General features: G+C 41.8%; 1 protein-coding gene across 7 annotated transcripts in view; it reads right to left on the bottom strand.

Moving 5' to 3' along the window:
- The window catches only part of LOC124116482 (rho guanine nucleotide exchange factor 10-like), a 63,409-nt gene that overhangs the window by 7,718 nt on the left and 39,750 nt on the right, over window positions 1-15,941 (bottom strand). For all 7 annotated transcript variants that reach the window (XM_048382961.1, XM_048382960.1, XM_048382959.1 and 4 more), the window contains 10 exons: window positions 14,996-15,169; window positions 14,702-14,818; window positions 14,127-14,219; window positions 10,690-10,911; window positions 9,833-9,918; window positions 8,870-9,021; window positions 7,472-7,587; window positions 4,782-4,900; window positions 2,641-2,732; window positions 1,041-1,153 (listed from right to left, as the gene is read on the bottom strand). In XM_048382961.1, the coding sequence (XP_048238918.1) occupies window positions 1,041-1,153; window positions 2,641-2,732; window positions 4,782-4,900; window positions 7,472-7,587; window positions 8,870-9,021; window positions 9,833-9,918; window positions 10,690-10,911; window positions 14,127-14,219; window positions 14,702-14,818; window positions 14,996-15,169 (1,284 nt within the window). The remainder of the gene's footprint in view (window positions 1-1,040; window positions 1,154-2,640; window positions 2,733-4,781; window positions 4,901-7,471; window positions 7,588-8,869; window positions 9,022-9,832; window positions 9,919-10,689; window positions 10,912-14,126; window positions 14,220-14,701; window positions 14,819-14,995; window positions 15,170-15,941) is intronic.

Here is a 15,941-nt window from a genome sequence, read left to right as displayed (position 1 = left end):
ATGAGCATCAATCCACGCAATTGGGATACGATGACATGCATCTACCAAGTCAGCGCGCCTGACCATCCAATCCCGTTAAGTCACCTCTTACGACAAGCATAGTCGCCTTTTACAGCAAGTAAGTGTTGCTGAAGACCAATTCTAACCCCGATCTTGATGGGTCCAAAATTTGGTAGTGATGATACTGAATGAGTGAGTGAATGAGTATGGGTTTAACATGAAAAGAGCTTCACACATTGTACCCATGTGGAGGATCAAACCTGGGCCTTGGGGTGATGGGTGAATGCTTTAACCACTAGGCCACCCCACTGCCCAATACAGAAGATTTGGTTTAGTTTGGTTTGTTTGTTTAAAGCAGCACTCAGCGATATATTGCAAGCATGGGTTGCTGAAGACCTTTTCTGCCTCGGAATCTTCACGGGTCGACAGGTGAAATGGCTTCTAACTTCTACATACATGCATGTGTGTGTGTGTGTGGCTGCTTGGATTAGTCCCGATGTATCCCAGGTTTTATAGTGCTAGCCCCCTGAGGTACCATGGTGTAGTTAACACGGATATACTGACTCTGAGCTGACTAGTCCTTGTTTTAGAACCTTAATGCCGAGCATCAGACAGGGTAACAAGTACCATCGTTAACATCTTTTGGTATTGCAGTCAGGGGAACTCCCCTCTTCGGTCAGACGTCCCACTGGACCACGGTGGTGGGCCCTGCGTGTAATGGCATTTCAAGGATGCTAGTCGGTGATGTTAATGTGTGGATACGAAACTTCCCCTCGAATACGAAACTGCCCCCTATGATTGGGGAATGACTTTACGGCGGCCATCTTGGTTTGCTCTAGGCAGGTGTTGAGTGACAACCTGTGTGAGTGCAGGAGGTGTGTTGTGTTGGCAGATGGATGTTGAATACAAGTGTATATGAAGAACCTGTGTCTGTCTATTTAATCAGGTGATGGAGAGTGGGAGGACCAGTCAACACTGTCAGTGACCGAGTCCAGTGATACTGCCAGGTAGTAGACAAGATTCAGCAACAGAGAACCAACCTTGGTGTAGTTGCGGGGGACGTCGACTGGGAGGCAGCGCATGAAGAAGGCTGGCGGAAGATCCTCGTCCTCCTCGTTACCCATGTCCCCCCAGCCCGGGTTGTTCTGCTTATCTGCGTTACACAGAGGTACTGACTGTGACACAAAACATTACAGAGGGAGAGTTTTTCTGTTGCTAGTTTAGCTATCAGGTATACACTGAATGCAGTTTGAAACCCGTACCTGTTGCTAGTTCAGCCATCAGATATACACTGAATGCAGTTTGAAACCCGTACCTGTTGCTAGTTTAGCTATCAGAGATACACTGAATGCAGTTTGAAACCCGTACCTGTTGCTAGTTTAGCTCTCAGATATACACTGAATGCAGTTTGAAACCCGTACCTGTTGCTAGTTCAGCCATCAGAGATACACTGAATGCAGTTTGAAACCCGTACCTGTTGCTAGTTTAGCTATCAGATATACACTGAATGCAGTTTGAAACCCGTACCTGTTGCTAGTTCAGCCATCAGATATACACTGAATGCAGTTTGAAACCCGTACCTGTTGCTAGTTCAGCCATCAGATGTACACTGAATGCAGTTTGAAACCCGTACCTGTTGCTAGTTCAGCCATCAGATATACACTGAATGCAGTTTGAAACCCGTACCTGTTGCTAGTTCAGCCATCAGAGATACACTGAATGCAGTTTGAAACCCGTACCTGTTGCTAGTTTAGCTATCAGATGTACACTGAATGCAGTTTGAAACCCATACCTGTTGCTAGTTTAGCTATAGGAGATACACTGAATGCAGTTTGAAACCCATACCTGTTGCTAGTTTAGCCATCAGATATACACTGAATGCAGTTTGAAACCCGTACCTGTTGCTAGTTTAGCTATCAGAGATACACTGAATGCAGTTTGAAACCCGTACCTGTTGCTAGTTTAGCTCTCAGATATACACTGAATGCAGTTTGAAACCCATACCTGTTGCTAGTTTAGCTCTCAGATATACACTGAATGCAGTTTGAAACCCGTACCTGTTGCTAGTTTAGCTCTCAGATATACACTGAATGCAGTTTGAAACCCGTACCTGTTGCTAGTTTAGCTCTCAGATATACACTGAATGCAGTTTGAAACCCATACCTGTTGCTAGTTCAGCCATCAGAGATACACTGAATGCAGTTTGAAACCCGTACCTGTTGCTAGTTCAGCCATCAGAGATACACTGAATGCAGTTTGAAACCCGTACCTGTTGCTAGTTCAGCCATCAGAGATACACTGAATGCAGTTTGAAACCCATACCTGTTGCTAGTTCAGCCATCAGAGATACACTGAATGCAGTTTGAAACCCATACCTGTTGCTAGTTCAGCCATCAGATATACACTGAATGCAGTTTGAAACCCATACCTGTTGCTAGTTCAGCCATCAGATATACACTGAATGCAGTTTGAAACCCATACCTGTTGCTAGTTTAGCTATCAGATATACACTCAATACAGTTTGAAACCCGTACCTGTTGCTAGTTTAGCTATAGGAGATACACTGAATGCAGTTTGAAACCCGTACCTGTTGCTAGTTCAGCCATCAGATATACACTGAATGCAGTTTGAAACCCGTACCTGTTGCTAGTTTAGCAATTAGGAAGTCCATGCACCACTCATGTTTGATCGACGCTGTTGGGGTCTGAAGAACGTACCGTATCTTCTCATTTCTGGAAATATTCACATTGGAATAACTTCAATATTCAACATTCATCACCTATAGGGTGTAATAATACTTCAATATTCAACATTCACCACCTATAGGGTGTATTAATACTTCAATATTCAACATTCACCACCTATAGGGTGTAATAATACTTCAATATTCAACATTCATTACCTATAGGGTGTAATAATACTTCAATATTCAACATTCATCACCTATAGGGTGTAATAATACTTCAATATTCAACATTCACCACCTATAGGGTGTAATAATACTTCAATATTCAACATTCCCCACCCATAGGGTGAATTAATACTTCAATATTCAACATTCACCACCCATAGGGTGTAATAGTTCTTCAATATTCAACAGTCACCACCCATAGGTTGTAATAATACTTCAATATTTAACATCCACCATTTATAGGGTTGTTATATTACTTCAATGTTCAATAGTCATTACTTAGGCTTAAAAAATAAAAGAATTGCTATTTGAAAATATAGTGTGGGCATTTGTTTTGTTTTTTCTGGTTCAAACTAGTATGTAACCAAATAAACAGTTGTGTACCATCAACCTGGGAAAAAGCCTCCCTACATAAACAAGCATACAAACTCCTATTGCCGCCATGACCATAACATGAGATGTGCAGCAAAGCAGTGTGCATGTAAAGGGAAGTAACTGTGTGCTATATTGGATCGCAGTGTTTTTAAGTACCATATATCGCTGTGTATAAGGCGACTGTTTCATACCTAGAATTAGGGGGCTGTCAAGGGGGGTGGTCTTATACACAGGGTTGAAGAGTTTTGATGTTTTTCCCCCCAACACAAAGACAGTACTATGAGCATGTAACACTGGAAATACCATGTCAACAAATCCATACTGAAGTACGCAAACTAATCATGTAATTACACTGTATGGTAATAAAAAGAGTTCATTATATATCTGGACTTATGTTTGCAATCTATTTTAATTGATTTTATTCAATATTCCATTCAATGTTTTTTGTTTACATTCATTTCCGTGAAATCGTGTGTGAAGTGATCGGTTGATCGCGCAACTCACCGTTATTTACAGCAACCACGGTCAAATTATCGCTATTGACACCTTGAAACAAACTTTAGTGGATAGAGAATGGATATATATATATATCATAAATGCCATACATTGACTTGCTGAAAGCCATATTTGTTGTAGTTTGACTATTATATGTCAACATTAAGTTTTCGCTATCGCGTGTGCGTGAGCATCGACGGTGATTGGACAAATTGTTCCATATGAAAAAATACCCAGCAACTGCGCTCATCTGAACCAAAGTGCTACGCTCATGGTTATTAATTTATTTCAAATATTTATAGTAAAACTGAAAATAAAATATCATGATATTGGAATAAATTATTCCAGATAAAATAATACTTTCAGATACAATTCTTCCGATCATTTGTATCAAAATTCTTTAAATTTATATTATTGGTTACTTTTTAACCATATCACTGGTAGATTCGGAGAAAATGTGTGTACAGCTGATGGCTGCTTCCCGCTTAGTTTACAAGACATTACACGTGGTCATCTTAATCTCTGCATATAAAAACATTGCCCAGTAGAACAGAAAATACAATTTAATCAGTAAATCATCATGTCTAGTGATGTTTTTTTCTAAATTTTAAATTTGTATTGATCAAGTTTAATTGTTATGATCTGTTCGTTTCGCTGAAAGGATACGATGTCATTTTTTTCTGTGGAAGACAAACACGTTTTTATTGCAAATGTAGAGATTGTGTTTGTGCTGGTGCTGTGCTTAATCCAATTTGCCTTATAGACGGGGTATATAGATTAGCATTGATTTTGAAGGCTTGCACAGGTCGCCTTATACATGGGGTCGCTTTATAGACGGCGATATACGGTAAGAAGGATTTTTTTTTTAAAAATGGAAACAAAAACGAAACGTGCGGCAGACTTTATGATAATGAGGGTGGTGCCTGAGAACCAAGACTTGCTATAAGCACTAAAACATGGCACTAGTGCATGTAAACAGTTGAGAGTGATCTCCCCTTACTTGGTGTAGTCAGAGAGGATGATAGAGCAACTATTGACCAATCGCAGCTGTTCATCTTTGATGTGGATGAGTCTCTGCAGGTCTCGTCTGAGTTCCTGTGTCAGCTCCTCCGTCAGGCCCTGGGGACAGAGTGAGTGAGTGAGTGAGTGAGTGAGTGAGTGAGTGAGTGAGTGAGTGAGTGAGTGAGTGAGTGAGTGAGTGAGTGAGTGAGTGAGTGAGTGAGTGAGTGAGTGAGTTGGTTTTACACCACTTTGAGCATGATCTTCGAGTTACATAAGGGCCATCAAGATTGGTCTTCACATGTTCTACCTATGTTGAGTGATCTTCCGATCTTCAGAATGATAACAAACCCTTTAATCACCAGAAACAGAAGCACTTGTTGCAGACCTGTCAACCCTCCTGCATTTTGATGAAATCTCCCAGTCTCCCACATGGACTATTCTCCCGCAAAACAGAATTCTTCATTATTTTAAAAATTCATCTCCATTGTCCCGTGAGTAAAAACAAAGAACGGGAAGTTTACGTCCCAATCTGTCTGGTAGGCTCACAGATTAGTGACTGCTATCACGGCCACCCGCAGGGTGGAACCAGATGGGCTCTTGTCTAGGAATAAACTGCTAATTGAATTCACATGGTGAATGATTTAACAATGTAAACTGTAAAGAAAACTCGGAGAGTCCTAACAGGTGCCTGAAGGGTTGAACTTTAAATGCATAATCAGCCGAGTATTCATCACTTCCTGAAATGAACTGTTGTCTTCATGTTCTTAGTGTGTTTTTTCCTCCATAATTTATAAACGTAGATACATACGGCCAGTCCAGTCATACATGACTTAATTGGTTATCAAATTTGTGAGAAACTCTGTCAAAACATCAACATACCTCAAAGTTACGTCACTAAACTCTCGGAAATGAAAACAAAATATAACCTGCAAGAGCCGTCTTCAGAAACAACACTATGCGTGATTGGTTGATTCGGTAGTCGAAATAAATGCGTTACACGATCGGGCTTCCACATAGATAGGGTTTCAAAGTCAAAGTTTAAAGTGAGACTTATAAATTCCCTTTTGACTGACATCGTGACTTGTGTGCACAGAAATATCAACACATAGAACTTTATCAAATTTCACGAGAATGTATCCTGTGATTATTTTACACGATTTGATTGGCTAATAGTTTGCTAGCGTCCCAAATCTGCAATCTAATTTGCATACAACAGTACAAGTCAACCAATGAGATTAATACACGTCAAGGTCAGAAAGGTCAACAACGACAACGAGACTCATTTCATTCATAAATTGTAATAAAACATAATAGTACTTCCAAATATGGCATATGTTTCTTTGAATGGAATAACGTGAACATTTCTAGCGAAGTAATGGGACTGTCAACAGAATACAATATATCTTATTGAAATTAGGGGCGATCATGTTGCGTCAGGATAAATGCATTTGATATTTCTTTGGCATATTTTGTAACCAAACTCGCGCCAAATACTCAGAAAACCTGCATCATAACGAAGCCTGACAACTGGTCGGATTGAACACGTCGTCAACTGGTCAAGCTACCGATCATTAAATTTCAATATCTGTTTACGTTTATCTGAGATGATCTTTGCATGAAAGTGATATGGTTAGATTGTGCTAGGATTATTCTTGGAGGTGGAAAATGCAAACGGAACTTAAGCAAGCTGTACATATAAGAAGTTATAATTATTTATTGTTTTAAAATATTTGGTTTTCTTAATAACATTAATAAAAATAAAAGGTGGAAATTATATTATCTTCACTATTTTAAAAGTCTCCCCCATTTTGAAGTCAAATCTCCCGCATTATCATAATGAGGGGTTGACAGGTCTGACTTGTTGTCCAAGTGTCAATAGGATGTGATGCGGATTTGAACTGTATTTCAGTTATATCACGACTTACATCTGATGAAAGATGTATACATCCGAGCACAGACAAAATGCCGACCAAGGAATATAACAGGGGGACCTCATAACCCTGCACGTGCTGCTCTATGAGCTATGGTGTCTTAAGTTGCTGTATACGGTGTCGTATTTGATTAGCAGATAAATATTGAGCTCAGCTGACTCCTTGCCCAATATTTTTCTGCTAACCTATATGGCAACTAGACACCATAACACATTTATTATGCCAAAAAGTATCCATATTGCACATGTCATGTTAAAATAAAAACTTGACACTTTTAAACATTGACACTAAGGGTCAAAGGGAGATTACTCTTCAAACCTTAGAGGACAAACCTTGTTTATAAGTTTAACTATAATCTTTACCAATAAAGTCACGAATGACATAAAAAGAAATATTAATGTTCTTCATCAAAATTAATGATATTAAAACACAAAACAGTGTCGAATAATGAATTTCTGTTCCAGAATTTTCATGTGAAATATGTGGGGTGGGTGTTGGAAAATCCAATATGGCTGTTACTGACGGTATACGTCTCATTTTAGGTCAGTAACAACCATCTTGGATTTCTAATGACGTTATACGGGCTCATGTGCTCATGTCAGTCTCTGATTGGTCAATCTCACTTTGAGACAATAAATGCAGATGTGTCATTAGTTGATGTCAGGCATCATGCAGGATTAACTTTTCAGTCACTCTCTCACTCATTTATCAATGAGTTTGTCATTCTGTCACTCTCTCAGTCATGCATGGGACGCACCATGTAGCTACGTTTGAGTGTGGAAACCAGGGCACTGATTTGGGTCAAGACGGGGAAGTCGTGCAGCATCTCGTTTAGATCCGCGAACAGGTGGAAGGGGTCTTCCTCAGGCTTATCTGTAACATCAACACACAAATATATACTGACATCCATGTTTTTACCCGGAAAACTGCTGTACTTTCAACTGCTTGATTTGGATGTTGCTCACATGCTGTCCAGATTATATTTTCAACTTTATACATCACGGTCATAAAAAGAAGCTTCCCTGGAATCCCAACAGGGTTAGAGTTAACTCCCTTGCATCATATGTGACATGGTATAGTGAGTGAATATGGTTTTACGCTGCTTTTAGCAATATTACAGCAATATCACGGCGGGGGACACCAGAAATGGGCTTCACACATTGTACCCATGTCGGGAATCGAACCCGGGTCTTCGGCGTGACGAGCGAACGCTTTAACCACCAGGCTACCGACCGCCCCTGTGACATGGTATAACATTGTATATCGTTGACAGTGTTCCTGCCTACCTATCTGTGTGGGGGTATAACATGGTATATCGCTGACAGTGTTCCCGCCTACCTATCTGTGTGGGGGTATAACATGGTATATCGCTGACAGTGTTCCTGCCTACCTATCTGTGTGGGGGTATAACATGGTTTATCGCTGACAGTGTTCCCGCCTACCTATCTGTGTGGGGGTATAACATGGTATATCGCTGACAGTGTTACCGCCTACCTATCTGTGTAGAAGTATAACATTGTATATCGCTGACAGTGTTCCTGCCTACCTATCTGTGTGGGGGTATAACATTGTATATCGCTGACAGTGTTCCTGCCTACCTATCTGTGTGGGGGTATAACATTGTATATCGCTGACAGTGTTCCTGCCTACCTATCTGTGTGGGAGTATAACATGGTATATCGCTGACAGTGTTCCTGCCTACCTATCTGTGTGGGGGTATAACATTGTATATCGCTGACAGTGTTCCTGCCTACCTATCTGTGTGGGGGTATAACATTGTATATCGCTGACAGTGTTCCCGCCTACCTATCTGTGTGGGGGTATAACATTGTATATCGCTGACAGTGTTCCTGCCTACCTATCTGTGTGGGGGTATAACATTGTATATCGCTGACAGTGTTCCTGCCTACCTATCTGTGTGGGGGTATAACATTGTATATCGCTGACAGTGTTCCTGCCTACCTATTTGTGTGGGGGTATAACATTGTATATCGATGACAGTGTTCCTGCCTACCTATCTGTGTGGGGGTATAACATTGTATATCGGTGACAGTGTTCCCGCCTACCTATCTGTGTGGTGTAGATGATGAGTTATCTCCCTTGCAACACGTGACATGGTATAACATTGTATAACGCTGACAGTGTTCCTGCCTACCTATCTGTGTGGAGTAGATGCTCATCTTCCCTGGGCCCCCTTTCACCACACTCTCCATGTCCGGGGTAATGGCAGAATCCTTCACCTCCACGTCTCGGATGTTGGCCATCCACTTAAGCCGATATCGCTCAGTGGGGTAGCCACCTTGATCTCTGGAAGGGCAGAGTAATGGAAGAAGCAATGAATGAGTGAGTGAGTGAGTGAGTGAGTGAGTGAGTGAGTGAGAGTGAGTGAGTGAGTGAGTGAGTGAGTGAGTGAGTGAGTGAGTGAGTGAGTGAGTGAGTGAGTGAGTGAGTGAGTGAGTGAGTGAGTGTTGTGTTCTTGACTAGGCAAACATTCCCCACCCATAAGCCAGGTCACCCATTCTATTCACTCCATCTGGATCCATCAGTGAGTAGGGTAGACCCACAAACAGCCAGGTCACCCATTCTATTCACTCCATCTGGATCCGCCAGTGAGTAGGGCAGACCCACAAACAGCCAGGTCACCCATTCTATTCACTCCATCTGGATCCATCAGTGAGTAGGGTAGACCCACAAACAGCCAGGTCACCCATTCTATTCACTCCATCTGGATCCATCAGTGAGTAGGTTAGACCCACAAACAGCCAGGTCACCCATTCTATTCACTCCATCTGGATCCACCAGTGAGTAGGGTAGACCCACAAATAGCCAGGTCACCCATTCTATTCACTCCATCTGGATCCGCCAGTGAGTAGGGTAGACCCACAAACAGCCAGGTCACCCATTCTATTCACTCCATCTGGATCCACCAGTGAGTAGGGTAGACCAACAAACAGCCAGGTCACCAATTCTATTCACTCCATCTGGATCCACCAGTGAGTAGGGTAGACCCACAAACAGCCAGGTCACCCATTCTATTCACTCCATCTGGATCCGCCAGTGAGTAGGGAGACCCAGTCATAATCTGCACAGAGCTACACTCGCTGCGACACTGACTTACTTAAATCCAACCTTGACGAACAGGACAGTATCATTCATCAGGAACACTCGGACCTTCTTGGACTTCATGGAGGCTGTTTCCCCAACCTTAAAACAGAAAATATGTTTCATAACAGCTTAACAATAGTAAATGCTTGTCGATTTGTTGGTTAGCTACAGTGAACACCTTCCTGTCACAACCTTCTATTGTCATGTAGTGTCAGTACCTTATAATCTCTTGCTTTACTGGTCTGGCTTTCTGTGACCAGGTGAGCTATATGATGATTCACAAAGTAGGTTTGCGATCACTGAGTTTCTGTCTGTCTCTGAGTGGCACGGGCGGACCAGGCACAGGGGGACCAGGCACAGGCGGACCGGGCACAGGCGGACCGGGCACAGGCGGACCAGGCACAGGCGGACCAGGCACAGGCGGACCAGGCACAGGCGGACCAGGCACAGGGGGACCAGGCACAGGGGGACCAGGCACAGGCGGACCAGGCACAGGGGGACCAGGCACAGGCAGACCAGGCACAGGCGGACCAGGCACAGGCGGACCAGGCACAGGGGGACCAGGCACAGGCGGACCAGGCACAGGCGGACCAGGCACAGGCGGACCAGGCACAGGCTGACCAGGCACAGGCGGACCAGGCACAGGCGGACCAGGCACAGCGGCAACATAACTTATTGTGCAGAGATTCATCTCTTGGCATGCCAAAACCTGGGTTCGAATCCCTTGGTTATTTTTCCAGGTTTGTCAGCACCATACCTGTGCCTGGGTGACACCAGTGGTAAGTGTCTAAGACTTGCATCTTTCCTCCCACACCAAGCTGACACCCTGTGATACAACAGATAGCAGGCAAATAAACTGCATTCAGTTACCACTTGCTCCATGTCATCCTGTCGCAGTAGTCTTCGCGGACTCTCTGTCACCTTCATCACAAGTTGCCGTGACAACTGACTGGTGATCTGCCGGGCTGCAAACTGCTGTTCGCTGTGACGTTTTCGCTCGTTCAGTTTGTGCGTGACGTTCTCGAGTTCTGTCAGGGCCAGCTGCAGAGCCCCTCGGTCGTGGTGGGTTTGTGGCGTGTATTTCAGTAAATCCTGGAAACAGATATTTCAGTAAAACCTGCAAACAGATATTTCAGTATATCCTGGAAACATATTTCAGTAATCCTGGAAACAGATGTTTCAGTAATCCTGGAAACAGATACTTCAGTAAATCCTGGAAACAGATGTTTCAGTAAATCCTGGAAACAGATACTTCAGTAAATCCTGGAAACAGATGTTTCAGTAAATCCTAGGAAACAGATACTTCAGTAAATCCTAGAAACAGATCCTTCAGTAAATCCTGCAAACAGATATTTCAGTAAATCCTGGAAACAGATGTTTCAGTAAATCCTGGAAACAGATATTTCAGTAAATCCTGCAAACAGATACTTCAGTAAATCCTGGAAACAGATGTTTCAGTAAATCCTAGGAAACAGATACTTCAGTAAATCCTAGAAACAGATCCTTCAGTAAATCCTGCAAACAGATATTTCAGTAAATCCTGGAAACATATTTCAGTAATCCTGGAAACAGATACTTCAGTAAATCCTGGAAACATGTTTCAGTATATCCTAGGAAACAGATACTTCAGTAAATCCTGCAAACAGATATTTCAGTATATCCTGGAAACATATTTCAGTAATCCTGGAAACAGATACTTCAGTAAATCCTGGAAACATGTTTCAGTATATCCTAGGAAACAGATACTTCAGTAAATCCTGGAAACAGATGTTTCAGTAAATCCTGGAAACAGATGTTTCAGTAAATCCTAGGAAACAGATACTTCAGTAAATCCTGGAAACAGATATTTCAGTAAATCCTGCAAACAGATATTTCAGTAAATCCTGGAAACAGATGTTTCAGTAAATAATCGAGTCTGGACCAGATAATCCAGTGATTGATATCACGAGCATTGATCCATGCAATTGGAACAGAATGACCAGATCTAAGATCAGTTTTTAAAAATATCTATTTGATACAGGAAATGAGTAGCCTGTACGTAATCAAGTCACGACCAGTGATTGACTTCATGAGCATCGATCTACGCATTGGGGATATGATGACATGCATCAACCAAGTCAGAAAGTTTGACCACACGATCCTGTTAGTCGCCTCTTACGACAAGCATAGTCGCCATTGTATCCGTGCTATCGGGATGCGATTACATGCAATCAAGCATGTCACGGAGTCTGACCACCTAATCCTTTTGTCATCTTTTACACTCCACACGGGGGCCTCATTCTCAAATATGGATATGATGTCAATCACTGGATTGTCTGGTCTATACTTGATTATTTACAGACCCCCGTCATAGAGCTGGAATATTCCTGAGTGCGGCGTTAAACAACAAACAAGCACATAGTCAACAAAGTCATCTATATTCCTTCACCTATTTCAACATGTTATGGTCCCAAACCAGGTAACTGACCCAACATTTCTCTTAGCCCATGTCAAAATAGCTGCAATGGAAATTCTAAAATAAACATTTCTACAACTCCTTAATATCAAATGGCACCATTTCAGTATGTGCTTTACATATAGACATGCAATGTTTGGCAAGGAAATATTCAACAGTATATTTGTTATACTCCATAAGTGAACCCACCCTATATTAAAACTTAAATCCAACTTATTGCCATGGAAACATAAAAAATGAAAATTTATAAAATTCCTAAATAGCAAAAGGCACCAGTTCAGTATGTGTCTGGTAAACATGCAAAGTTTTGTTAGAAAGTATTGAATGGGTTTTGAGTTATGCTCTGGAAACAAACTCTATCCTATAGAACCTAAGTGCAACTTGTTGCCATGGAAACATAAAAAATAAAAAGTTCTAAAATTCCTAAATAGCAAAAGGCACCTGTTCAGTATGTGCCTGGTAAACATGCAGAGTTTTGTTAGAAACTATTTAACAGTTTTTGAGTTAAGCTCGGAAACAAACACCACCCATATATAACCTAAATCCAACATGTTGCCATGGAAACGTAAAAAAATTTTTTTTCTAAAATTCCTAAATAGCAAAAGGCACCTGTTCAGTATGTGCCCAGTTGACATGCAAAGTTTTGTAAGAAAGTATTTAACAGATTTTGAGTTTTGCTCCGGAAATGAACACCACTCATATAGAAGTCAAAATTGTTGCCATGGAAGCGTAAAACGCAAGCCTGACCACCCATCCTGTTAGTTGCCTCTAACAACAAATGGATACCTTACAGTAAAAATTACAGTGTGTTGTGGTATAAAATGAATTCGATGACAGAAAAACCATGTGTAGCATGCAGACAACTGAAGTCATGAGATGTAAGATTGAACACCCTTTCATCACCTGCCCCAGTGGCTCAGGGGGATAACAATGGCTTACAATACTAAACAGGGTTTGGATGAAAAAATCAAACTGCCCAGTGGTCCAGAATCCTTTTTAATATGCATCTAATGTTTATTTTCGAATGGTTAACAATCACATTTTTTCCCACATGCACATTCTATGCTGTGCTGTGTTTGTTTTTTTGTTAGTTAGTTTGTTTGTTGTTCACACCGCTCTCATCAATATTCCAGCTATATGGCAGTGGTCTGGCAATAACCTATTCTACCTCGGATCTTCACAGGTCCTATGCCGTGACGTGAAAGGATGTCTATACAATTCAACCATCAATCCTAAATCTTACAATTCAAATGTAAAACTGCTGAGCAGGTCTCACTTGAAAGTAGTACCTCTCACAAGGTTACTATGAGATAGGAAGATACCTACAATACTATATGGCAAAAGTGGCAGGAGGTTTATGAGAAGACATGTGGTATGTTATAACAGTAGCGGGGTCCAGGTGCGGGGGTCCAGGTCGCGGGGTCCAGGTCCAGGGCTCCACCAAGACAACATTAAAATAACATTGAAAATCTCCATCAATTCCCAGCTTATAGCTGTGACAAGTCCTAAATTACAGTCACGTTGAAACTTTGTTTGTTTGTTTGTTGGTTGGTTGGTTAATGCTGCACTCAGCAATATTCCAGCTATATGACAGCAGTCTGTACATAATCAAGTTTGGACTAGACATTCCAGTGATTGACATCATGAGCATTGATCCACGCAATTGGGATACAATGACATGCATCAACAAAGTCAGCGAGTCTGACCACCTGATCCCGTTAGTCGCTTCTTACGACGAGCACAGTCGCCTTTTACGGCAAGCATGGGCTGCTGAAGACCTATTTTACCCGGATCTTCACGAGTCAGGTCATAACTAGACTACTCAGCAAAATACAAAACTTGGATGACGAACCTGCAGCAACATGATGAATTGTGGGAATCTCTGCACTGGCTTCACCATCAGCCCAAATATGGACAGCCGGTCGCTGCTGCTAGACTCCTTCGCCTGAAAACCCCATGTGAATAATACAGAGTCCTGCACTCACTCAAGTCAGGCCAGACTTTTGATAAAACTTGGTTTCCAAATCTGCCAACTCCAAAAAACTAAATTGTGGAAAAAAGATTTAAAAAATGGAAAAAGTACTTTTTTTATTCCGCCATCCAGAAATAAGCAAAATGATAAAAACAACTCATTTCCTGTTTCATTTACTTTCAATATTAAAAATGATTTAAAATACCATAATTACAACCTGTTTAAAATATATCTTAAAAACTTGTAAACAACAAATTATGACAAATTGTGAGAGTAGATAAAATAATATAAAAAAACAAAATGCAGTGGTTTCTTTAGTCCACCAATCAGCTTGTGGAACCGACTCAGATCCTGTTTAGGCCAGACACATGGTGGATAGCGTACAAGATGCCTGAGCGTGATTCACACTGATGAAGTACACATTTGCTCCCCGGACTCGAACCTCTGTCACATACCCTCAGGAAGTCGGAGAAGGTCTGTTTCGTCCTCTGCACTGTCTTGATCTCCTCCATCGCTGCGGCGAAGCTGTTGACGTACACGCTGTAGGAGTTGAGCAACATCGTCTTGGAGAACTGGATGTGGGAGTGGGTATGAAATAAAACAAATATTTACTGCTTAGGCTGAAAATAAGCCTCCATTAGTGCCTAGACCAGCATCAGGCCAGGCGTTTTATATTTTTCGGATTCAATTTACTCAAAATTAAGTGAATGAAATGTTAGAGTGGATGTAGTTGAGGTTGTGGATGTTACCGATGCTGTGAAGATGTCTCCGATCTTCCCCTCCTGGTCCCACTTCCGGACCCGGTCGGCCAGTTCAATCTGGAACATCTTGTGGTGGCTCAGGATCTGCTCCGCCTCAGCAAACACCATCTTCACGTGACTTCGTGGCGATGCGATGTTCTCCATCACCACCTTCATGTAATCCTTCAAGAAAGTAACAAATGTCTGCTTTACGAATCGAGAATCGTTGAAACTGTTGAATCGAGATGATTTTAATGCCTTGCAGTGAAGTGATATTCTTCTAATGCTGCAAACAGCAATATTCCAGCTATTTCACCTTATTTCAATTTGTAGTAAAACATTGTTTATCCCAGGGTGGCTTTGGCGATACGACAATCATATTCTGCTGACACAACCCTCGTTATGTAAGTAACAATTTTCCATGCAACATGCACCCCACTTTCATGAAGCATTTTTCATGACAATTCTCACCCCCCGAACTGCCCCCCCCCCAACCTTAACACAATCTGCTGCATGATCTGCTCAAAGTTTTAAGCTTATCAGTCATCAATAACATTAGTCAAAGAACAAAGAACACACCGAGACACTCATGAAAGGGAGATAACTCTACCAGCTCTCCCGCTGAAGCTGTTATCGACCTGACTCCAGCATGTCAGTCTTCAGTTTACGACTACACCCATCTATCTTCACCTCATCTTGTACCTATTATGTTACGTCAGTTATACAACATTTTCATCCCAGCAATAATCGACAGTAGTACATTGAACATATTTCTCAGTGTGAATCGCTGATACCTGTAATGAAGTATTTACTCACTCTAACTCTCTTTCTCCATTACTCAATAATAAGGAGAGACCCGTGAAGATCCGTGTTAGAATCGGTCCCCAGCAACCTATGCTTGTCGTAAGACGAGAGACCCGTGAAGATCCGGGTTAGAATCGGTCCCCAGTAACCT

This window comes from Haliotis rufescens, unplaced genomic scaffold (assembly GCF_023055435.1).
Source record: "Haliotis rufescens isolate VD_foot unplaced genomic scaffold, xgHalRufe1.0.p SCAF_42, whole genome shotgun sequence".
Classification (NCBI taxonomy): domain Eukaryota; kingdom Metazoa; phylum Mollusca; class Gastropoda; order Lepetellida; family Haliotidae; genus Haliotis; species Haliotis rufescens.
The sequence above is the reverse complement of the archived record's forward strand: the minus strand, read 5'-3'. Positions and strand labels throughout refer to the sequence as shown.